The sequence below is a fragment of the Rhopalosiphum padi genome, chromosome 2 (assembly GCF_020882245.1).
Source record: "Rhopalosiphum padi isolate XX-2018 chromosome 2, ASM2088224v1, whole genome shotgun sequence".
NCBI lineage: Eukaryota > Metazoa > Arthropoda > Insecta > Hemiptera > Aphididae > Rhopalosiphum > Rhopalosiphum padi.
In genome coordinates, this window is record NC_083598.1 from 68,979,142 (window position 1) to 68,995,723 (window position 16,582).

The 16,582-nt window shown below is 25.6% G+C and overlaps 3 protein-coding genes across 4 annotated transcripts in view; 2 read left to right on the forward strand and 1 right to left on the reverse strand.

Moving 5' to 3' along the window:
* Positions 1–451: 451 nt before the first annotated feature.
* LOC132922893 (gametocyte-specific factor 1-like) lies at positions 452–1,917 on the forward strand. The gene is given in 3 exon segments (XM_060986627.1): positions 452–754; positions 1,082–1,243; positions 1,245–1,917. Coding segments are annotated over 3 exon segments (390 nt in total). The 5' UTR covers positions 452–751; the 3' UTR covers positions 1,470–1,917.
* Positions 1,918–6,312: 4,395 nt separating this feature from the next.
* LOC132919855 (trimethylguanosine synthase-like) lies at positions 6,313–8,897 on the forward strand. The gene is given in 5 exon segments (XM_060981744.1): positions 6,313–6,632; positions 7,039–7,170; positions 7,280–7,452; positions 7,454–7,582; positions 8,762–8,897. Coding segments are annotated over 5 exon segments (753 nt in total). The 5' UTR covers positions 6,313–6,436; the 3' UTR covers positions 8,885–8,897.
* A 15-nt stretch (positions 8,898–8,912) lies between these two features.
* LOC132919854 (acetyl-coenzyme A synthetase) overlaps positions 8,913–16,582 on the reverse strand; it is a 32,253-nt gene continuing 24,583 nt past the window's right edge. For both annotated transcript variants that reach the window (XM_060981743.1, XM_060981742.1), the window contains 10 exons: positions 15,377–15,572; positions 12,802–12,928; positions 12,599–12,738; positions 11,869–11,984; positions 11,318–11,510; positions 11,031–11,164; positions 10,784–10,973; positions 10,530–10,719; positions 10,210–10,455; positions 8,913–10,116 (listed from right to left, as the gene is read on the reverse strand). In XM_060981743.1, coding sequence (XP_060837726.1) covers positions 9,917–10,116; positions 10,210–10,455; positions 10,530–10,719; positions 10,784–10,973; positions 11,031–11,164; positions 11,318–11,510; positions 11,869–11,984; positions 12,599–12,738; positions 12,802–12,928; positions 15,377–15,572 — 1,732 coding nt within the window. In that variant the 3' untranslated portion in view covers positions 8,913–9,916. The remainder of the gene's footprint in view (positions 10,117–10,209; positions 10,456–10,529; positions 10,720–10,783; positions 10,974–11,030; positions 11,165–11,317; positions 11,511–11,868; positions 11,985–12,598; positions 12,739–12,801; positions 12,929–15,376; positions 15,573–16,582) is intronic.

Below are 16,582 nucleotides of genomic sequence, written 5' to 3' on the forward strand. Positions count from 1 at the left end.
ATAGACCTTATACTAATAGTATAAGGTCTATGGTTAAATATAACATCTATTTTTCAAAATGTTGAATGGCTGACATTCCCCCCCCCCCCGAATATTTTTGGCATAGTAGGATATCACCCCCCCCATATTAAAAAACTATTTAAAACATGTATTATAATTATTATAATATTTTTCCACCCATATTCAAAATGTATTTAAAATAAGTATTAAAATATAATAACAATATATTTTAGTCTGTATTATTATATTATTATATATAGTTAATAGGAATAGGACATTAAAGATGTTTTTACAAAATTTAATGTTTCATATCTATAAATATCTATAATCTATCTCGAAATTTCTAGTTATTTTTTTTATTATTTTGATTTGTATTATTATTACTACTACTATTATTATGTATTTCAAATTAATTAATAATGTAAAAATGTAAATAATTAAAATTTATTACACATTAAGAAAAAATAAAAATAATAATTGCATATATTTTATTATATTAATATTATACTAATTATAGGTATATTGAAATAAAAATATGGTGAGAAAATATCCTACTATGCTGAAAATAGCCGGGGGGGGGAATGTCCACTTACCAATTAATTCATATTTCATAATATTAAAATATAATAATTTTTTCCTATTTACTATTAAATATTTTGTATTTGGTTTTCGAGTTATTTTCAGAAGTGTATACCCGTAAAATAACATTTTACATTAAGTATAAGACAAATACACCCCTGATAATAATTACATGGTATGAAAAAAAAATCATTATTTTTATTAAATTTTACTACTAGATAAATTCAAATAAGTAGTAAAGACCTATTTACTATTGGTTTTGTTTCTTTTATAAATTATAATTGTGGAATTCGATGAAATCGAAGCAGTGTGTACTCTGGTACAAATGTGTAGGTTTGATCCTACATTGTATGCAATACCTATTATCTATTAGATCATTTTTAAAACTGAATTGTGTAACTGTTAATTAACTGTTTTTAATTATATATTTATATGCTGATATTCAAAACAATATTTATACTGTTTTTTTTACATAGTAATTGACTTTTTATTTTATTAACAGGAAACTATATTAGAAATGTCTTCAGAAGAAAAAATAAGTGATGGCGCATCAAATAACGAGATTGTTGATTTTAGTATTTACTATTTGGATATGGTGGAATGTCCATTAGATCCAAACCATAAACTTCGACGTCACAGGCTGCCATATCATCTTTTAAAGTGCAAAAAAAAACTTCCCGGATAAAATACAATGTCCTTATGGACATTATTATTATTTAGAAAAACATGAAATGGCTAATCACTTACAACTATGCCCTCATAAGCCAAGGTCAGTTCAAGCTGAAGAAATGCAACCGTACATAGTGCAAGCTCAACGAGCTAGAAATGAGAATATCGTTTACAACTATGATGTTGACGATTTTAAAATTGATGAACCCTATTGGGACTAACCATTAATTATTTTATTCATTTTTTGTCCCCATTAGAGTGTTAAATATTATTTAAACCAATGATATTTTTACTGTATCAAGGACTAAGGTTAATATTAATTTTTTTTTCCTATTACTTAAGTAAAAGTTTTTTTTTTTTTATTTTAATCATTACACTTTTTATGCTAAGTATAATGTATATGAATTCAATTAGCATCATAATATTTTTTATATAAAAATGTAATTTAATTTTTGTCATTTTATATATTATGTTAAGGCGTTACATTATGAGACTATGTAAATTGTATAAAAATATTTCCATTGTACAACAGTATTTATCACTGGAGTTAAGCATTATAAATTTACTAATTGTATTATTAACAATATTTTTATAACACAATATCTAATTTTGAAGAGTTATGTTAAATGATTATAACTAAGGTATTAAAACCAATTTTCTTACATTTTATTTTTTTTTTATTTTTTAAGTAAAACAACTGAATCAAAATATTTGTTCCTTTTACTCATTTGAGTTAAGATTGTACCTAAAATAAAGATATCATTATGATTTTTGCATTGATTTCTTTAAATCTAAGGAAAACTATACTCAGTAATTAGTATGTAAACTTTTTCTCATCCAGAGTATGCTGCTATCATCTAGGACTCCAATTACTAATACTATTTGAAGAAAAGATTTATTAAGTATTATTAACCTTAAAATGAACTGTCATAATATTAGAGATCCCTGTTTATTTTATAATACTTCTCCTCTTCTTTTTTAAATGTTATTATATGTTATTATTCCCCGATCATTAATGTATTAATGATTGGTAATACTGTAAGAGTAGATATTATTTTATTTTATATTGGTTTTTCTTTTTTCTTTGTTAAATGAAATGTAATTTTAGTTATTAAGGTATCTTGTAAATTCTATCGTTTAATTACTGCACTTTCAATTATGTCCATAACATTAAAAAAAATATTTTTCAATATTAAATAATATTGAATAAGTTTAAATCTAACAGAGCTTAAAATATAATGCACTGCTACCCAATGAAAATGGGGACAAAATAAAATGAGCACAAATATTCAAGGGTTTTTATTACATGCACAGTAAAATTGACTAAATATGTATGAATAAAAAAAAGAAATTAAATAATTAACTTATATACCAAATAAAATATATGGTCCAGTCTATCATTTAATGACTAAATTTATTTAGATCAAGACAATTGTTCCATCATTGTTTAACATTTTTAGGCCATGGAACCACAGAATATTCATAGAAATTCTGTGATGGAACTCTTAATAATAAACATGAATAGTGATAAAATAGTTCAATATTAAGACTATGACAACATTTATTTTTTATTGACATATAATGCAGAAGTGATTTTCAATACAAGTCTCTAAAATTTAACTAAGTACCTAAATAAAACTCCAATTTGTTGAGGATATTTTATTTTTAAACTGTTCATACTTTAAAGATGAATTATTTTATTTTAATAAAATAGGTAATGGAGATAGTCTCTCACGACAATTGGGCAACAAGAAACATTAAGTCTTGAGATGATACATATAGATTATCATTAATGGTAATATACTACACATTATTTCCAACAAATGCATATTGTATTTGAACATTACAATGATTATATTCTATTTGAATAGTTTTATTTTTCAATTATTACTCAGACTTGTGTGAAACGATCTAGAGGTTTAAATTAAACTCATTTTATTTGTACAAATAAATAATTTCTAAAAAATAATTGTAGTAGTGAAAATGAATCACCTCCTTCTCTTAAGATGCACATGCACAGCCAATGTATCTTATTTAATATGTAATAGCTGAATGGAGCCTTTAACATACTTTAGGTAGTTCAATAATAGAATTGCGTTAAAAATAAGATAACATTGAGTCTATGAACGGATGGGTTATTTTATTTAACCTATTTTATACTTTATTTTTTTATAAAGTACTTTAACATGTCAAGTCTTTTTACTATAATTTTATTAACCACAAGAATGTCATTAATTATTTATACTTAAAATTATATATTTATTTATAGCTAGCTATACTTAAAAATAAAAATTCAGAGGGGTGGTAAATTGGAATGGATGGCTGGGCCAATCAAATAATTTAAACTGCCAATTTCAGTTTCATTTCGCACCACTATATTACTTATTGTATTTAATATTTAAATGCATACAGACTTTGTTTACTTAATAAAAATTTAAAAAAAAATTAGTATTTTAAATCATTCATTATTAAATTATTATATAATTGTACTTTAGAAGACTTAGATAAATTTGTGATAAAAAAATTAAATATAGCTTAATATTTTTAATACTACAATAGGTATATTACAAATAATTATTTAACATAATACAATATTAAAAAAAAACTTTTTCACGACCATACTAACATTATTTATTAATTATTAGTATGAATCAAGTAATTATTTGTGGATTGATTTTTCATGGCTTGAAATTTGTATGTTAAAAGTCGTCATCATCATTAAGATCATTAAAATCTGAAAAACAAATAGTCTATTAATAAACAAGAATAGGTTAGGTAATACTCAAAATAAAAATAAAATGAAATGATGAAATTTTGATGAAAATCAAAATAAAATGCACTAAATCACAAGTTTCCCTAAACTGACATTTTTATTTTTACTTAATATATAATTTATTAACATAAATAATACATAAAAAAAGTTAATTTAGACATTTTAACATTCTTTTTTATATTGCAAATTTGATTTGGTTAAATTCAATCGATTTCAGAATATTTTTTCTTTTTTCAGTCTAAACTTAGTAAAAAAAAATAGGAGTACAAAACTGGTATTTCCTCAAATGTATTATTTATATAAGTCAACCCGATACATTGATACCCATCATATCCAATCAATACTATAAGAAAAATATAATCTCACACTCCTGCTGTTTTTGGGTAGTAGAAAAGCTCCATAAGTTTTTAAAAGTTAATATGTATTATGTAACTAAGGCTTAATTTTTGTATGAAAGATAAATCTATTATATAAATATAAACTACTATTAGGTAAGAGTATGTCAGCGCACTATTTGTTTTCTCTCTGGCTCACGTGCAACATAGAAAAAAACGCATTTACGCACAATCATTTTTTCTATGATTTTAAGTAATCTTTGAGTAAAAACACCCATTGGCCATTACAAAAAAAATAGAGAATAATATTTTTGAGTGAAAGATATATCAATTTGTCTAAATATGGTATCAAAACAATTTAAACATCAATTCAATTTACAACATTATTTTGAAAGTCAAATAACAATAAAATATAAATTCGATATGTCATTCCCTCAAAAATATTATTATCTATCTTTTTTGTAATGAGTGATTTTACTTTGAGATTACTTAAAAACATAGAAAAAATGATTCTGCGTAAATGCGTTTTGATTATGTTGCACGTGGGCCAGAGAGAGAAAACAAATATTAAACAATTTATTAAATAATTTAATATTAAATTAATGTTCTACATTTTCTCTGCTTACCTAAATTAATTTTTTTTTTAACTAACTTTAAAATATTGTATATTGTAGAATGTTAAAGTATATTTTGATATATATTATTATTGGATAAGTCGTAGTGTTTTATTGCCAATTCAATTTTGATATTTTTAAACAGAAACCACATCTAAACATTATAGATATGATAAACATGGGCTTCTATAGTACTTATTTTGCAATATCCAGATTTTTAAATCATCAAACCGGGACATCATATAACCATTTTTTTTTTTTTAGATAAACTTGAAACCATGCCAATTACATTTTAGACTAAGTCATTTACATAACATATAATACGATAATCAATGATTTATTATTAAATAATACAATATTAAAGGTATTAAGTTATTTTCTCTCAGCTTCCATTAATCGGGACAAACTTCATGATCAACCGGGACACTAGGATAAATGGCAACTCTAGTTACAAGGATATACATAAAAATATATTATTATAAAGTATTTTTATAAGATTAATAATGGTTATTATTAATTGTTGAAAATTGTGATGAACAGATTGTCATAGCATGCATTCTTAATAACAGTAATGAGTGATGTTTTTGTCATTATTTCTAAGAGTATTGCAAAACCCCATACTGTATGCAATTAACTAAACACTATAACATGACTAATTTGTTAAATTATATTATGCTAAACACTAAAAAAGCTAAATAAAATATACTCAATTTTTTTATTATGCTTTAAATACCTATATCAGGTATATCCTTAAATAACACAAAATACTTTTTTCCCTCGTGTGAAAACACATGTCTTACCGTTTTAATAATAAACTAATAATTAAATATTAAAATAACTAAAATAAGAAAAACATTAATTCATATTTTTTGTTTATAAAAAACACATACCATTATAAAAGTCAGCTTGTAGACTTTTTTCATTCATCTCAAATATAACATTGCTTCCAGTCTAAGAACAATACATTAATCATTAATTTAATGATATATATATATAATGTATTTAAATTACCTCATCATCCAAGTCCATTATGGCACTTGTCCCTTCAGGGAACATTTCATCGGCAACTATTCCAGGCTTCATGACAATTTTTGCTTGTGTATCGGTACAATAACGATAAATATAAAATTCAATAGCACTTTTTAGTTGTGCTTGTGACAGTGAATTGAGACTCCAGACAGTTCAGACTTGAGGAGTGAGGACAGTTATAAATATTATAATCGAGATTATAACCACTCAATCATTGGTCGGATAAAATAAATAATAATATTATCAATAAGGTATGTATTATCACAGAATTTATTCTTGGTTATATAATAAATATTTATCTTTTATATAATCAATGTTATCAGTTTATCACCACCGGATTAAACCGAAAGTAATGTTTCAATTTAAAAATTTAAAATCTAAAATCCAAATTACAAGGTTTAATTAACATACCTATTTTGAATTATTTTGTCTTAATTATGGGTAGTGATGGAATTCTTAAAAATAAACACAAACGGAGAAGAGAATTGAAAAAATATAAGCGTAAAGAATTGGATCCAAAAATTTTAAAAACATTACCCGACGAAATACAGAAAGACACTTCATTGTTGAAATATTGGCATTCTAGGTATAGGCTGTTTAAAAAATTTGACCAAGGAATTAAATTAGACAAGGGTAAGCAAAAAATTACAATTCATTATTATACTATTTTTATTTTTGTCACAATGTTGTGAATTTGTTATATTGAGCAAAGAATAGTTACAAGAAAATATAACCGTGAATTGTGATAGTAAAATAGGGTTAAAGTTTTAAGTGTATAGAAAATAAGAAAATAAAAATTACTTTAGTGTTTAAATAATTTTCTATATTATTTATAGCTAATGATACAACAGTCGTAGTTAAAATAAAAATTAAATTTTACTTACCCATGATATAATTATATAAAATAGTAATTTCTAAAGTATTATTTACTATAGTATTATATTATTATACCGTATAGTATTTTTACTCTATATGTTATACTAAATTTTGTTTTAATTGTATGTTAAGCTATACACAAAACTATATTATTATTTTTTAGAAAGTTGGTATTCAGTAACACCGGAAGTAATAAGTCGCATGATTGCTAAACGATGTACATGTGATTTGATAATTGATGGATTTTGTGGTGCTGGTAGCAATACTATTCAATTTGCATTAACTAGTAAAAAAGGTAGGTAGATTTAATCTTATTTTTAAAATGAATTCATCCATTTATAGTTTATCATTTTGAAATTTAAAGCTCATATGAGAATTCAATTAAAATAATTGAAATTGTTCAGTTATTGCAATAGATATTGATCCGAAGAAAATAGAACTTGCACGAAATAATGCTGAGGTTTATGGTGTATCAGATCGCATAGAATTTATTATTGGAGATTATTATGCTTTGGTTCCTACTTTAAAAGCGGATGTTGTATTTTTATCACCACCATGGGGTGGCCCCTCATATTCCAAAAAAAAAAACTTTTAGTATTGATGATATAATGCCAAGTTACGGAGGTGGTAAATACCTTTATGAATTAACTCGTCAGATAACTAAAAATATTGCATTTTTTCTCCCAAGGAATATTGAAGACAAGCAAGTATGTTTAATTTTATCTATAAATTATTATATTTAATTTATGATTTAAGTTTTTACTAATATTCAAACCTCAACACAAATACATTATTACATTATTATCCTAAAAATAATAAAATAACTGGTAGTTAAATTATAACTAATAGCTATATTTATTTTAGTTAATTTTATAATCAACCAAAAACTAGAATGGTATTTTATAAAATTTAAAATAATAAGTTTACCAATTATTTGATAATTTAAGAAATTATTTTGAATTCCTCTAATTTGATATAAAAAATTTTCACTTATGTATATGAATATGATATTATATAATTACTAAACCTTAAAAAAAATAGAAAATATCCATACAAAATAGTTGAGTTGTACAATACATAGGTAATACAAGTATATTGTTTGTATAAAATATGTATAAAAAAAATAAAATAAATAAGCACATTTTTTCCAAAATTGTTAAAATATGCATTTTAGATTTTATTAAGTGGAAATGATTTCTGGTTTGCTAAAAATGTTGACAATATAGGAAAATAAGCAACTCTTATTATCACAAAATCCTAATAATATTTAAAAAAAAACAACCAAATAGCGTTCAAACAGGGGCTGGTACCTTTTGTTTTATTGGTTCTGGTACTAAATTATTTTATTAAAAAGTTCTATTTTAAGTTCTTGAAAAATTTAAGTCAAGGGTAGGTTAGGGCTTTAGTTTCATGGAGGTAAAAACAAAATTAACAAATAATCATTGTAAAGTACAATATTTTTCATTTTAAAGTATGGGTTTTGATTTTGGTTCTGGTTATTTGAAAATATTTAAATTAAATTCTGGGTTGCTAACAAGTTAAGGGTTTTACCATTCTAGAAAAACTTCTTTTTGGCTTGGTTTTAGTTCCTGATTCAAATATGTGAATATTATAATCAGTTCAAGTGATAACTTTTAAAAATTTAATAATAATTTATTTATTAAATTGAGAAATTAGTTTAATTATTCATTAATATGTATTGATACATTTTTTGTTTGTTTATTTATTAAAGTAGATACACTTTATATAAGAGCAATTTTTTTTGTTTCAATTTATATATCTGATAATGCTTGCATTATGTAATAATTATAATATATGTATATTATATTATGTGATTATTTGTATTACTTAACGAGTGTATTAATTAAAACTATTTTGTTATTTAGTGTGTTTCTTTAGCTGGCCAAGGCAATTTGGCCGAAATAGAAAGTAATTATTTGAACAATATACTGAACTCAAAAACATTGTACTACGGAGATTTAATTAAAACTGATAATATTAGTATTTAAAATAAATAAGTAATAACACAATATTCAATTCATGAATAATTTAAGATTTTGTACCAATATTTGTATTGATAATTTTTTCATATTTATTCAAACAATATAAGAATAATGGTTACAAATTACAATACAATATAGATTAAATATAATTAACAATTTATACTGTTATAAAATAACTTTTATAATGATATGTATGTGTTGCGTAAGTATATGTGATACTCTTAAATTTTAATTGTATAATATTCATTCCTTTAAGCATATTTTGATTAACAATACAAATAGCGTCGCAAAATAAAAATAAATGGTTGTTTTGTGCTTTAGTTTGATATCATTTGTTGCATTTTGATTTCTCAATTGAAATATTTGTACATAAACATAGTATAATATAATATCATTAGCTTACAGAGTAATATATATTTGTATAAATTTGACATTCTATAAATAGGTAGGCATTTTTAGTTTCATATTGTAAAAATCATTGATGGAGAGGATTAAGTACTTAGTAAATATAGTTGATATAAGTTAGGTAATGATTTTTACATTTTAATCGTTCATGCAATAATTATATTATAACAGTAACACTTAAAATACTACAACTAAAATTGTATAGGTACATTTATATGATGTTGATATAATTGCTCTTATTGAAAATTAAGAAAGCAGATTTTTATCATCATAATAATTTTCGTATAACTATAGTTTAAACATAATAATAAACTTAACAACTGACAACATTGGTTGTCAAACTTATAACTTTATAAGCAACTGTCAACTAATGAGTATTGAATACAATTCACTTATTTATTATAAGATGAGCTCAATTAGTTATGGTAGTGAGCATCACTTAATTAGAATAAGTACATAATATTCATTATAATAAACCACGAGCATCTATATGTCACCCTAAATTAATTGTTTAAGACAATTTATTTGATTACTTACTACTTAGGTCTTAGACAAAAAATTCACAATTTGATATGTAGGTCATGTTTGCACCAAACAATATTATAAAACAATTTTTTTTTTTTTGGTAACATTTTATGCTTTCTCTGGCCTATTATTGAATAGTTCTTCAACTATATGTTCATCAGCTACTGTTGATATGTCCCCTACTTCTCTGTCATTGACTGCAACTTTTCGTAAAACTCTTCTCATTATTTTTCCAGACCGAGTTTTTGGAAGACCTGGTGCATGTTGAATAATATCCGGCATAGCAAAAGGCCCAATTGATTCCCTCACTAAAGCATAATTATTATATTTGCTTAGCTAATAAAACTAATGAATACTAACTAATCGGTTTTAATTCATTAAAGCCTGTATTCTAAATTTACCTTTTTTAACTAACTCGGATGAAAGTTTTGGTGTAAAAGCCACACCATGGTTAGGAGTAACAAAACAATAAAGACACTCTCCTTTGACAGGATGTGGTCTGGATACAACTGCAGCTTCGGAAACATCCGGATGTTCAGTGAGTACAGATTCCACTTCAGCAGTGCTCATCAAGTGCCCAGATACATTTAACATATCGTCTACTCTACCAGTCACCCATAAATATCCATCTTCGTCCCTTCTAGCACCTATTATGAAATGTCAATTAGGTATTATCTTATAAGTTATAAGCTTTGAGGTTTAAACATTAATTTGAATTTACCATCTCCTGTGCAATAGTATCCTGGAAATTTGCTGAAGTAAACTGATTGGTACCGTTCATGATTTCCATATAATGTGCGCATCATACCAGGCCAAGGCTTATTAAACACTAAGTATCCTTCGCCAACTCCTTCAATTTCTTTACCACTTTCATTCAATAGGATTGGTTTAACACCAAAGAATGGAAATGACTATAAATACCAATTAGTTACTTGGTATTTGTTTGAGATGATCTGGTTATATTAAAATACTTACTGCTGATCCTGGTTTCATTGGTGTACAACCTGGGAGAGGAGTTATAACATGCCCTCCAGTTTCAGTTTGCCAAAAAGTGTCCGCTATGGAACACCTTTCTTTACCAATATTTTGGTAATACCACAACCAAGCTTCTGGGTTTATTGGCTCACCTACTGAACCTAATACTTTTAATGAATCGAGATTATGTCTAAAACAAAATCAAATTAATATTAAAAGCAATAAAGTTATTAAATAAAGTTTGTACTTCTTCACTGGTTCTTCTCCAAACTTCATTAATGCACGAATCGCTGTCGGTGCAGTGTAAAACTGTGTAACTTTATATTTTTCGATAACTGACCAATATCTTCCATTATCTGGATAAAATGGTGTTCCTTCAAACTAAAGTTAAGAAAACATTAACAAGTTATTCATTTGTATTTTATTTGTTTTACGTTTTCAAATCAATTTTCAATTTCCTAAGTCTTGATTTTAGAAAATTATTTTTTTTTTTAAATATTTAAACTATTGATGTTTATAATTGAAAAAACTTACTATAACTGAAGTTGCCCCATTTGCTAAAGGTCCATAAACAACATAAGAGTGCCCTGTGATCCAACCTATATCTGCAGTGCACCAATAAATATCCCCTGGATGGTAATCAAAAACATACTTGAACGTAGTAGCAGCGTATAATAAGTAACCACCAGTTGTATGAAGCACTCCTTTTGGTTTTCCCGTTGAACCACTAATAATAATAATATAGTAGTATGTTTAAAATTTGAAAAATAATAAAATTATCACTACATCATTTAAATGTATTTATTTATTTGTCTACGTGTTCGCTGTTCTGTTTAATTCGGATTTCGCTCACAAAATAACTAGGTCTATAATTTATTAGTCTAATATAAATAAGTAATATCTACCTAATATTAAAATAATTCAAAGCTATTGAATTTAGAAAATATAATCATCAGCAGTTCTTTAATATTATTCTATTCATTAATAAAAACATAAGCACACTTTTACTCAAAATCATTTTCAAAAAATTTGAAATTAAGTACTTATGTCTTATATATGTACCAATGTACTTAGTACCTACTAACCTCGTATATAACATAAATAGTGGATCTTCTGCAGACACCCAAACTGGATAACAAGAGGGTTCTACATCATCCATTTCATCATGCCACCAATAATCTCGTCCATCAGTCCAAGGTACCTGAAACACAAGATTCATATTACAATAGATCCCTGCTATATGGAATATGAATCCTATCTAACCCGACAGAAATTCTAAATTAGTTCAACCCGAACAAATCCGATACGAGAATCTGAAAATTAATCCTACTCGACTAACAAACAATATATAAATACCTAATTCCGACCAAATCCTAATCGAAAATTAACTAGGTACCGAACATTTCGTGACTAACCCGATCCAAAATAATTTTACAATAATTTAATATCTAATCCTAATTATTTTATTGGTAGCCCGATTTTAATCTGATCAGAATAATATTTTTTTATTTAAACTTGACAACTCGAACAATGTTAAAATGTATGGTTCGAACCGTCAAAACCTGACTTTGGGTAGAGTGGGCCAAGTCTGTGCGGGCTCTAGAAAGTATAGGTACCTACACATGAAACAGGATTCAAACAAATGTTATTATTTAATAACATGATAAATAAATATGAAATACATTATTGACTTATTGTTTTGCTTAAAACAATAATAGGGAGAAATTAACTCATACAATACTTCTAAATTGCGCTTATGCGATTAAGAACGTCAGATTATTATTTAATAAAATAATTAGTATTGCGTATAAGTACATCAGAGTGTAGATCTATTATGTCGGAGTTCGATCCATTTGTACCATTTGTTGTGTTCATGGATCTGTGAAGTCGTGGTAAGTGACGTACTACAATACACGTTGAAACTTCATGGCCAAAATTTTTGGCTTTGTCCATTGCTAGAATGTGAAAATAAATATTTATTTATAATTTGATTTAATACGCGTATCTTAATTTATTACCAATATCGCAAAGGCTTTTGATGTTTAACAATTTGTCTCCTCTGTATACGCTATCAGCAGTAACAAGAACCTTGCACTTACAATCGGCCATACGTTCTGCTAGCGAATCAGATGAAAATCCTGCGAACTAATACCCAAAAATATAAGATTAGGTATGAGCTATTCAACTTTATAAAGTAATTATTAGTTACTATAGTTTATAGACTATAAGAACTACGTAATTAAATTATTAACACAAACTAATATGAAAATAAAACTAGTATTATAAATTATAATTATTTAAGAATTATATTGAGTAATGTTTTAAAAAAAAAAAATTAATCAGTAAAAATCTTTGAATTATTTAAATACCTAAGTACCTAATAAGTTTTTTAAATTTAATTTTTAAAACAATATAGATTTGAATGTAAATATTAATATTAGATAGATACAGACTACTTATGTATACAATCAGTAATTAATAATGATTAATTTAGATTTGTAGACCGAATATTGTATTATTGTGTACTTGTGTACGTGAAAATTTACATAATACAATACAATTGCAATTATCAATAGAATATATTCGAGTTTTTTTTTTTAAACTGATTAGCTTATATTGTAGTAATTTACACTAATGGTTTGATATTCGTGCTCATGGGTGAAATTAACACGTCAGGATCCTTCTATTACTATTTAGTATTTAGATATTAGATACAACTGATATAAGATAGGTACTTTAAATAATTACCTATGTCCTAATATAGGTTTTTAACAGCTTATTTCTGACTAACTATGTAGGCACCAGCTAGGCACATCCAACTAAATATAATCATATGAAATATCAAAATATCCATTGAATATGGACTATCCACGTCGTTATTTTGGTTTGAATGTTTTGAAATAGAATCCAACTATATTTAGCAATATATGAAGGTGAATAATGAGTGACTTACTGATAATTAATCAACTATCGAATTAATTCATTGCAGCTCAGTGGCGTAGACAGGAATTTTAATTGGCTAAAGAACAACTGGCTAATTTTTGTAAAAAAAACTATAGTGTTGGTTTTTGATATTACTGATATTAATTATTTAAATATAAAATTGAGTTCATCACACTTGAGTATTTGACACTTCACAAATTACCTAAGATTATCATTTTTTCTATTATCGGTGTACTGTATGAAGTATTTATTAATATAAAAGATGGTCATGGGGGATCGAGATCCATCTCCCATATTCTCCCGTGCCTACGTTGCTGGTTGGTATATTTGGTATACAAATTACACAATGTATAGGTTATAACTTATAAGCAAGTACCTACAGAGTCAGTCAGAGTGATACATCTAGATACCTACTTGACCGGTACTTAGATGTTAGATATATAATACAATATTATGTCTAATATCTATTATAGACTAATAGACTATAGTATATACGGCTGTATATCTACTACCTAGGTACCTATTATATTTGAATTAAGGATAGGATCTAACATTTCGGTGGAGTACGACTGTACGCACTGCCGGAATAATAAAGAACATAATTTTGATTATTCAAAGGCGTGAGATTGTGCATGACAAAATTGGGTGCGACTAATTACCGACTAAATGCGACTAAATTGGGTAATCAACTTCAAATCATAATATTATTTTTAATATTTAAATATAGATACAAATACATCATTAAAAACATTTAAACATTAAAAAATCTTCTTTTGTAATTCCTTTAATTGTGTAATGGCATCTTCTAAAGATGTAGGGTAAGGAGAGAAGTGTCATTATAGTAATAGAAGTTTAGTTAATTTTATTGGCCACTAGATATACTTGTAGAACTTGCCTTTCGATTTTTGAATTGAATCCACTGCAGGGTGGTTATGCTCATTAAAGATGTACACTGTTTTTTACAGAACGTATCCATCAGCCCGCTGTCTAAACTCTAAAGTATCGACATTTGTGCCCATTCACAACTAACAAATCACTTCCTCTTTTCGAAGTTATATGGCGAATTTCATTTTCCATTTAAAAAATAAATATAAAATGCTATATAACACTGCGAAAAAAATACGTAGGCTGACATCGTTTAAACATAGTTTAGGTATATTTGTACATGTATCACGTATGGGAATTTAAAATAAATATATTGTAGGTAGTATGAAGTATTCTGATCCATTATAAATATATGATCTAAAATATAACCAATTACTTAATACTTTCTTAGTGATGGGAAGATTGTCTGTATCGGTAATAATAATTAATAAGTAATAAATTATCTACTATAATAATGTGCAAATTTACCGTAAATCTATATATTTGGCAACGTTGTTTAGAAGTAAAAATAATATAGCGCGCGCAGTCGTACGCCTAAAAAGGTACCGCTGATAAGGACATCGGTGCAATTGCATTGCATGTTTTTGTGTTCAGTTATATTTTAATTTACCAATCTAAAAATTACCTAAACAATATGATAGTATATCTATAAAGATAAATTATAAGTCTGTTTACATCATTACATGTATACAATGTATTATCCTATTTTGTATACTTATACCTTAGTCGGCCAGTCATAGCCTATAAAATGCGTTTAAAACTTACAACAATTGAGTGAACTGCTCCGATTCTTGCACACGATAACATAGCAATCACGATCTCAAAAACCATTGGCATATAAATTGCGACACGATCACCTTTAACTACACCTTTGGATTTCAATACGTTTGAAAACCGGCATACTTCTTCTAAAAGCTTTTTGTATGTGATTTTACTATAGTCTTCCGGATCATTGCCTTCCCTAAATAATTAAAACAAATTTTATGATTTAATGATATTAAAATATTATTACTGATTAATTTACATATAATATTTATCTAAAATAATAAGATAAGTAACGATTTTTATTATATATTTTAAATATCAACCAATCAATCCATGAAAATATGAAAAGTATTATATAATAATTAATAGCAATACACCTAAATAGAATATAGAGACGTGATTATATATTATATATTTATGTTTCTAGTGTAGATATTAAATATTTATTTTTATGTTGGAAATTAAATTAAGTTTTTGAAATTGTATTAAAATGTACAGCACATATTAAATTGTATTGTAAAGTTTATGAAGTTAAAAAGTAATGTCAATTGTTTTTCTAAATTAAAATCATTTATTTTTTTATAATTTAGGTACTTCTCAATAGATATTTATTTATAATAAATACTCGAATAGACGAATTTTCAATTCTACAATATAATAATAGTCAATAAAAATATTTAACAAGCTCGATATGTGACTTTGTGATGTTGGGCTTGCGCCAGCTCAATTGATAAGGAACATACTTTTTTTATAGGGTACATTAATATATTATTTCCAATATATGTACATGGATAAATGAGGAAAATTACGGGTTAAGGAAATAAAATGACGGCGGAAGTGTACACTTTTTACTTTCCATAATAATTTTTAATATGCTAAAATCGATTAATTAAGTCTAAATACTTGATCATATTATGAATAACTATTGTGTTATATATTTTTATAGTAGTTTAAATTCATCATATGCTATTAAGTATTAATTGAACTTGAACTTACCTATAAGTGTCTATTCCGTAAATCAATACAACGCTAGTTATAATTTAGGTACATCATCTATCTATCTATATCTATATCTATATATATATATATATATCATTAACTGCACTTATTGGGTATTGGCATTTTGCACAGTTTAATTTACTGACATTTAATGAGCTTCGAATATAAAATTATATTTTTTGACGGTTAATTGATTTTCTTGAGAGT